Source organism: Bos mutus, chromosome X (genome assembly GCF_027580195.1).
Source record: "Bos mutus isolate GX-2022 chromosome X, NWIPB_WYAK_1.1, whole genome shotgun sequence".
Lineage (NCBI taxonomy): Eukaryota > Metazoa > Chordata > Mammalia > Artiodactyla > Bovidae > Bos > Bos mutus.
Genome location: NC_091646.1, coordinates 76530448 through 76539885, shown reverse-complemented (window position 1 = coordinate 76539885; position 9438 = coordinate 76530448). Strand labels below are relative to the sequence as shown.

At 42.1% G+C, this 9438-nt stretch overlaps 1 protein-coding gene across 4 annotated transcripts; it reads left to right on the top strand.

The window, feature by feature from the left end:
* The first annotated feature begins 6 nt into the window (after positions 1-6).
* On the top strand, positions 7-6135 carry LOC102283373 (casein kinase I). Of its 4 annotated transcripts, XM_070365920.1 has the most exons (4): positions 38-1382; positions 3802-3922; positions 4092-4660; positions 4890-6135. In XM_070365920.1, the coding sequence occupies exon 4, from the start codon at positions 4891-4893 to the stop codon at positions 5899-5901; it is 1011 nt and encodes a 336-aa protein (XP_070222021.1). In that variant the 5' UTR covers positions 38-1382; positions 3802-3922; positions 4092-4660; position 4890; the 3' UTR covers positions 5902-6135. The 4 variants fall into 4 exon arrangements, with proteins under 4 accessions (XP_070222024.1, XP_070222021.1, XP_070222022.1 ...); XM_070365923.1 differs by lacking the exon at positions 4890-6135 and having other exon boundaries at positions 7-1382; positions 4192-4655; XM_070365921.1 differs by having other exon boundaries at positions 3802-4660.
* Positions 6136-9438: the final 3303 nt, after the last annotated feature.

The following is a 9438-nucleotide window of genomic DNA, read 5'->3' as shown; positions in this document are numbered from 1 at the left end:
CTATTCTGTTTCATTAATATGTGTGTCTGTACTTACATCCATACCACACTGTCTGAATTACTGTAGCGTTACAGTAAGTCTTAACATTACATAATAGAAATCCTCCATGCTAATCTCTGCTTTGTGTATTCTAGTTCCTTTGCATAGCAATATAAATTTCTAACATCTCTGTTTCCATTTTCACCAAAAAGTCGACAAAGAACTGGTTGAACAAGTAGAGGACAAATGAGTAAAGTGACCAAGTTGACTTCTATATTAGAGAACACCGCACCCATCCTTGGCTGAACACACATTCTTTTCTGGGGACACATGAAACATTCTTCTAGATAGACCATATGTTGAAATCAGACAGAGTACGTTTTCCGACAAGTATGGAATTAAGTTAAAATTGACCCAGAAGGAAGGCGTCAAGAGAAAATGCCTGTATTTTTGAAGACTAAATGAAAGCAGCAGTAGAGGGAGCTATGTAAATTGAGGGAAAAAAAGTGTAGATGCTGAGTTTTCTTGCTGATCCGATGGTTAAGAGTCCGCTTGTCAAGGCAGGGGCCGCTCGTTCAAGTGACCCTGTGCGATAAAACTACTGAGGCTGCGCTCTAGAGCCCGGGAGCCAAACTGCTGAGCCTGTGCACCCCAACCACTGAAGCCTGTGTGCTCCAGAGCCTGTGTTCTGCAATGAGAGAAGCCACTGCAGTGAGACGCCCTCGCACCACACCTAGATGGTAGCCCCCGCTTGCCACAACTAGAGAAAGCCCATGCACAGGAACAAAGACCCAGCACAGCCAAGGATATATAAATAAATACATTTTAATAAAGTATACATGCCTCCTTCAAAAACGAATAAAACACAAATTTCCCATGAACATGAGCAACAAAGTAGAACAAACTTCAAATCCTGGACAAAATGATTATTTTCCCCCCTTTCAATCACACTGTTTGTTTATTTATTATTGGAGTATAGTTGGTTTGCACTGCTGTGTTAGTTTCTGCTCTACAGCAAACTGAGTCAGGTATACACACTACTATGTATAAAATAGATAGCAAATAAAAAGTATAATTTTTAAAAACGAACGACTGTTATGTACAATGGGTGGCAGAAATTTATGACTAGATATTTTCATTCTATACCTTACGTGTAAGTAGGCCTCTGAAAGGCATAGCCTATGGGTATTATGGTAAAAATCACTAAAAACAATTTCCTATCTTTCCCTTATCCCCCTGTGCTGACCTGGTCACCCCAAATGGGGCTGTGTTTACAGGTGTCAGTGTCCTTTGAGGACGTGACCGTGGACTTCAGAAGAGAGGAGTGGCAGCACCTGGACTCTGCTCAGAGGTTCCTGTACCAGGACATGACGCTGAAAACTACAGCCACCTCCTCTCACTGGGTATGCACAGCTACCCTGTGACTCTATGAGTGTTGTAGCCACGCGTTCTGGGAAACAAACTCACTCAGAAGGACAACGCAGATAGTGGAGTGCAGTTTATTACACCGGCAGGCCCAAGGCAGAGTCTCCTCTTAGCCAAGGACACTGACCAGTTTTTCTGAAAACCTTATATACCCTAAGTGTACACGCCCAAACCCACCTCCCCAAATTCCCTGAAACTAGTCTGAACAAAGGAAAGATACACTCTAAATTAACCCATGATTCATATGCCTTAAGCCTAGGTAGTTAACAGTGGACAATTACCAATAGGCCTGTGGTCATACCCCAGTAAGCACAATAGAATTTATGATTCTATTCGGTTACACAGATAATTAGGGTATTCTTTCAGGAACAGAGAGTCTAGGTACGAGCCCTGGGGCTCTTCCATCCAGAGGGCCTGGTTTTCCAGTTGGTATGTCATTTCCACAGATACTGGGCTTATAGCTCAAAGTCCACAGTCCGGCCCAAGATGGAGTCCTGCTTTCAAGATGGAGCCTGTTCTCTCTGTTTTCTCCTTCCTGAAGACTCTGTTATGAGTAAAATTGTGTCCATCCAAGAAAATATGTTGATGTCCTAACCCCTACTATTTCTGAATGTGACCTTAATTAAAAATAGGGCCTGAGACGGTAACAGGGAGGAAGGCCAGAAGTCCCAGAGCAGCAGGAGAAAATAAACTGTAAATGGCAGACTTTTTTTTTTTTTTTTCTCTATATGTGTTGACGACACCTAGTTCTGCCTTGAGCTAACCAATATGTTTTTCTTACAGAAAAGTTTTTCTTAAGCTATGTTAATGAAACCATGTATTTGCTTTGGAACCTGCCTTTCTTCAAAATGGTTCTGCCTAAGACTAACTACTTTTTTTTTTTTTTTTTTTTCTCAACCCTTGGGCTGATAATGGCTCAAGAAACCAGTATTCATGTCAATTGTTTTATGGCCGGGGGATGACACACCTTGGTCCATCCTATCTCAAAAATGCATATTGTGGGAGAGGGGCCTGGTGAAACTCCCTCAGCCTTGAGGTGTCTCTCTTATCTGATTAATAAGCTTGCTAACAGACATAAAACACCTTGCCAGAAACTAGCAAGGGGGCATTCTTTCTGCCCCTTTCTGATGTCCATGTCAGCAGCTTTCTCTCTCTCTCTCTCTCTCTTATACTTTAATAAAATTCTGTTACCCAAAAGGTTCCAGTGGGGAAGCCTCGTCTCTTGCCCTGGATCGAATTCCTCTCCTCTAGAGACCACGAATCCCGGCATAGCACACAGCTCACAGCAGGAACCTGTCGGGTCTTTCCAGAAGTAATCAATCTAGAACGAGGTCGTTAGGTGGGCCCTAATCCAATATGCCTGGCTTTCTTACAAAAAAGGGAAGTGCAGACACAGAGACACACAAACACACAAGAGAGACCGTGTGGAGGCACACAAGGAGTAGATGACCGTGTGATTGGAGTGATGTGTCTATAGGACAAGAGATGCCTGAGGCCACCAGAAACCAGGAGAGGGGCATGGAACACATCCCTCCCTAGCACCTTCAACAAGAGCATGACCTGGTTGACACCTTGGTTTTAGACTTCTGGCCCTCAGAACTGCAAGGCAAGAAATTCTTATTGTTCTGAGCCACACGGTTTGTGATACTTTGTTACAACAGTCCTAGGAAACAGCTTTCTGTACTTGGGAGTGGAGTGCTATTATAAGAAACACCTAAAAAGACATGAAGTGACTTTGGAATTGGGCAGCGGGTAGAGGCTGGAGAAATTTGTAGGTGCTTGACAGAAAAAGTCTAGCTTGCCTCAGAGAAACAGGTGGGAGAAATAGGCATAACTGTGTTTTTGCTGAGGTCTCAGATACCCTTCCCAGGTGACGCTAGTGGTAAAGATTCCTCTGGCCGATGCTGGAGACTCGAGTTCCATCCCCGGGTCAAGAAGATCCCCCAGAGAAGGAAAGGGCAACCCACTCCAGTTTTCTTGCCTGGAGAATCTCACGGACAGAGGAGCCTGGCGGGCTCCAGTTCATGGGGTTACAAAGAGTCGGACAGGACTGAAGCGAATTAGCACACAGCACTGGCCAAAGAACCTAGCATGTCTGGTACCTACCTGTTTAAGAAATGAATTCTAGGTATTTCCTAAAAGAACTAGAAGATTTAGAAAAGCTAATTTCATCTTAATTTCTGAATAATAATTTACTGATTGAATTTAACACATGATGAATAAGAGAAATTAACAGCTTTAGGTATTTTTACCCTGCACAATGTTAGGTATAACTAGGTATTTAATAAGCATAGCATATCATGACGAAAATCATTAAAGACAACTAACTTCCTAGTTCTCTTCCATCCAACCCCCGGTGCTCACCATGTCACCTCGAATGGGACTGTATTGTAACAGAGGTCATTCGAGGACGTCCCTGTGGACTTGAGCAGAGAGGAGTGGCCGCACGTGGACCCTGTACAGAGGTGCCTGTACCAGGATGTGACACTGGAGACCTACAGCCAACTGTGCGTAGTGGGTGAGTAAGCACAGCTGCCCTGTGCCCCTGCCAGGGGCCTCAGAGACGCTGCTTCCATTCTCAGCTGCTGAGTGCTCTGGGGCATCTGAAGTGTGTAATGGTGTCATCTTTGATTTGCCCGAGATACTTCAGTCCTTTTACACTTCTGTGATTATTACTCTATTCCCAGGGAAATGGGATTACTTTCCTGAAGAGCAAATAGAAGCGTGGTTGAAAGGCCCTGAAACCCAATTAACTGGACCCAATCCTGTATCGTGTCCTGTTCACAGGGAACCAAGTTCCCAAACCAGAGGTCATCTTCAAGCTGGAGCAAGAAGAGGGCCCCTGGACGTTGGAGGAGGAAACCCCACATCAGAGCTGCTCAGATGTGTGACCTGAGTAGATGGGGGACGTGGAGTAGATCTGTTTTTCTAGGACAGGCTGATGCCTTTGAAAGGCTCTGCAGATAATCTGTCTTGAACGTTCTAAGAGCGCCCGTGATTCCCTTCCCAGAGTTCTCTGCGTCACGAAGCGCCTTCCCGGAACTCGGGGCATTTTCTGTTGGCTGCAGCCGTTGTAACAAGATGGCAGCGTTGGCGGAGTGATCAGGCCCCTGTCCTTCCTGGCGGGAGCCGGCGGCAGTGGTGGTAGCGGTATCGCCGCCGTAAGTTCACGGTTCACCTGTACCAGCCCCCGAAGTCGCCGTGAAGGCGAGGCCGTTAACGGGAAGCCAGAAGCCAGAGGCTCAGCTTGCTAACGGTAAGAACCCCCTCAACAGTCTGTGGGCTGGTGAAAAGAAACCTGACAGTAGCGGTGGTCGGGTTCCCCTTGGCCGATTCTGGGCCCTGTAATGCTGAGAAACAGTCAGAGTTTTCTGTTTCAAAACCTACCTGCCTTCACAGCCTTTCTCTGTGGACGAGCCCTAGGGGCGTCCATCGTCCCCTTAGAGGTGTCAGAGCTTAACCCCAACCCCATCTTTGTCTCTCAGGATGGCGAGCAGCAGCAGACCCAAAACTGATGTCCTTGCCGGAGGGAGATATAAACTGATACGGGAAATCGGTTCTGGCTCCTTTGGGCACGTTTATTTGGCGATAGACCTCACCAACCACGAGCAGGTGGCAGTAAAATTAGAATCGCAGAATACCAGGCAGCCGCGGTTGTTGTATGAGAAGGAACTCTATAATTTTCTTCAAGGTGGGGTTGGGGTCCCCCAGATACGGTGGTATGGTCAGGAAACTGACTATAATGTGCTAGTGATGGATCTTTTGGGACCCAGCCTTGAAGATCTCTTCAATTTCTGTTCAAGAAGGTTCTCAATGAAAACTGTACTTATGTTAGCTGATCAGATGATAAGTAGAATCGAATATGTGCATTCCCGAAATCTTATACACAGGGACATTAAACCAGATAACTTCCTAATGGGTACTGGGCCACAATGGAAGAAGTTATTCCTTGTTGATTTTGGTTTGGCCAAGAAGTACAGAGACAACAGAACAGGGCAACACATACCCCACAGATCTGGTAAAAGTTTCATTGGCACTCCTTTTTGTGCTAGCATCAGTGCCCATCTTGGTATTGAACAGAGTCGCCGAGATGACATGGAATCAATAGGATATGTTTTGATGTATTTTAATAGAGGCAGCCTGCCATGGCAAGGCCTAAAGGCTGCAACATTGAAGCAAAAATGTGAAAAGATCAGTGAAATGAAGATGACCACACCAGTTGATGTTTTATGTAAGGGATTTCCTATAGAATTTGCCATGTACCTAAAGCATTGTCTCAGGCTGTCCTTTGAGGAAGCCCCAGATTACAGGTACCTGAGACAGCTTTTTCGCTTGCTTTTCCGGAAGCTCAGTTACCAACATGATTATGCATTTGATTGGATAGTGTTAAAACAGAAAGTAGAACAGCAGGCTTCCTCTTCAAGTGGGGTGGGTCAGCAGGCCCAAACCCCCACAGGCAAAAGTGAAAAAACCAAAAGTGAAATGAAACATTGTTAAACTTCAGTGAGGAACAGAAGATAAGCCAAAGATGAGCAGCAAAGTCATTTCCCTGTCAACTGGCTGTGGTCAGCAGAAAGTCTTCTGAGTTGATGGCTCTGTAGTTAATGAAACATGGCATGTGGTTTTCTATTTCACTTTTTCAATTGGAAATGGTCACTAAATGCTTGACATACACAAATTGGTGTGAAAATTGTGCCTGTGCCAATTTTAATTAAAATCTTTTATTTTGAACTATACTGCTTTGAGAGATCTCATTTCAGAAGAATAGCCTGTGCAGTTGCTATGATTGTTAATGCATTCTGAGGGTTTATCCATCCCTAGGGTTTGCAAGTTGTTTACTTAGAACATTCTTAAAATGGTTGGCTACTTGTTTGCAAGCCAGCTGTTATGGTAGCAATCAAAGATTCCAGTGTTTGATCGCATGGAAGACTGTGCCTGCTTACCTGTGCTAGAAATAACAGCATCTTAAGTGAAGACTTGAGAAAAACTTAGTGACTACTAGATTATCCTTAGGACTCTGTATTAATTCTCTAATGTTCTTGGTATTTAAGAAAAAGCATATTTGTCACAGAATTTTAGTTAACATCTTACAACTGAACCTGTATATATTTTTAGATAAACTAGTCCTATAAATATCTACATGATCTGGAATTTGATTTTATGTGGAAATGAGAGCTTTTTGATTTACAGATTCATTAAAAACTATAAACTGTTTCTGTAAAAAAAAAAAAAAAAAGAGTCTCTAAACTTGTAGAGTTGCTTAGGCAGAGTTGACAGAAGCCCCTTTAATACTTAAATGCCATCTCCTAGTATGACCTTTGCCAGTACCCATTGTCTTCTTTGCTTGGCTTTTCGGCAGGAGAGCTATCTGCCCTTCTCCCCCTGTCCCTGTACTCTAGATCATATGTTACACTACCATCTCAGGCAGCTTGCTTTCTTAGTTATTTTTTTCCTTCCCTACTATTTTGTGCTTCTTTTGTCCTGCCCCTCCCCCCACCATAGTTTTTGTCCATATGTATTCAGATTTCATGGATCTGCTTCCTTTCAAAAGTACCAATTCTGCCCTTGCTCCTTCCAATCTCTTTCCATTTCCCCTCCAGCTTCTCAATGTCATCTAAAACCAACCTCATTTTGTTTTACATATGTCAACTATGACATCAGATCGTATACTCTTGCTCATCACCCTATATACCTCATCCTCAGCTGCTAACTTTGTGGTGTTTCAATTTCTCTTATAGTCAGCTACTTTGAATGTTAATTGTATTTGTTATCATGCAGGATTCCATTCTGTGAGGTGCTTGTTCTTACTGTTCCATCCATTTGTTAGTGTAGCTGTTTTGTGTTTTCCTTGTTGATGAGTACCTTGTTTTCTTTTTACAAACTTTTTTCCTTCCATTCCCTCTAACTGAAGGGCCCTGTCTACTGTCCTCTGCTCTTCCTTCCTTAAGGGAATCTTCCATCCACTCTGAACACGTTTTATTTTCCTATTATTCTACTGACTCATATAGTGATACCTTCAGTCCTTGCATTATGACTGTACCTTAGTACAAGAATTTACCTATGTATAGTGACATTTCTCACAGTTGTGCAGTTCCTTCATTCCAAATATATTATTACCTGGAATCATCATTGCCCAAATCAGATATTGTTCTCCAATATTCTTCACTCTGCAATTCCTCTTTTTTTGAAAGTGTTATTTAAATGCCCCCCCCTTTTTTAAGTCCCATCTATCTCACCACAGAACAAGTCCATATTGTATCCTGGTTGGATTTTTCTGTTCTTAATGGGATAACTAATTCCATTTTTTGACAAGTTCATTTTAGGTGCTACTGACAGATTTCATTACCTAAACCATGACATTTATCCTGTACTAGCCTTATGAAATAAAATTGCAGTTACTCCCTATTATGTAGCACATGATAATTATATTTTCCTCTTAATGACAGCAGGCCCCTTATTTCCAACTCAAACTTATATCTGTATATCTTCCACAACTCATGTATAACTCCAGTTTTCTTAAAGCTTCCTATATAGGAAATTTCTCTCTGTGTTTATGCTATTGATTATTTAGGGCTCTATTTAGATACAGGCTTCACCTGTTCCATAAAATTGGGCCCTTAATCACTCCAGTATCTAATATTCTTTTCCTTTTCTCACCCCCACCATTCCATAGAACTCAGAGCAAATAAAAATTTCCCCCATTTATTTTAATTTTTAATTTAAAATTTTTGGAGCGATGATACATTCACAAACTTTGAAATTCAGATGTGTGAAAGAGTAGACACTAAAACATGTCACTCTCACCTCTACTCCCCAGTTCTCTTCCTGGGGACTACCAATGTTAATCATTTTTTACTTTGTTTCCAAAAAACATATCTTTAAAAATAATGTTTTTAGATTGTGTGGTACATGATTATATTCCATCCTATACTTATGAGAAAACTTTAAGAATAAAAAATTAATAATATTTTATCCTTAAATTTTCTAGTGGAAAAATGGAGAAACCAGGTCAAGTACTGACATTGATAGTTTTTTGGAGATGTTTCAGTGGGTTTTTTAAAAAAGTCTGTCAAAAAAAAGTTTGAAGAAACAGATTGTTAGTAGGAAGGGGGAAATGGCTTAAAAACAAAGAATCCAGCCTTGTTCATTAATCACTGTAGTGAAACAGACAACTCTCACTCAAAAAGCATCAAGGTGGGCAGCATAGATAATGTCTGCTTTTAAAATTCAGAGAAAGTTATGTCTCCCTAAAGTTGTGGTGAGACTGTGGACTGATTTTCAGAGCATAGTGCTTTTAACTGATCTATGAATCACATATATATATTTTGAACTGGCACAAAGAGCAGAGAGAGCCAAATTAATGGGAGAAGTGTATGTGAATAATTATTGGATTGGGGAATAATCTGGATATTTTGAGGACATGTTCCTGACGAGCAGCTTCCCTCATAGCTCGGTTGTTAAAGAATCTGACTGCAATGCAGAGGACACCGCTTGATTCCTGGGTCAGGAAGATCCTCTGAAGAACAGATAGGCTACCCACTCCGGTATTCTTGGGCTTCCCTTGTGGCTCAGTTGGTAAAGAATCTGCCTGCAATGCAGGAGACCTGGGTTCGATCCCTTGGTTTGGAAGATTCCCTGGAGAAGGGAAAGACAACCCACTCCAGTATTCAGGCCTGGAAAATTCCATGGACTGTTCAGTCCATGGAGTTGCAAAGAGTTGGACATGACTGAGCGACTTTCACTTTCACGACTGGCAGAATACAAACTCATATTCATAGCTATGTTTCCAGACTGATGACTCTATTTATGTGCTAATAAGGAAGTCTATGGGCTCAGGCTGTTAAAGATAATTATTTTCAACACAGGCATTAACTGTTTACATTGAATAGTGTTGGCTGTAACTAAATATTATTGGCTGTAGTGAATTTTGTACATATATACTAAAAGAAGTAGAAAGTTGGGAAAAGTCTCAATCCATTCCTATGAATTGCGATGCTTAAGATCTATAGAATAAATGAAATGAGGCTTGTGGCT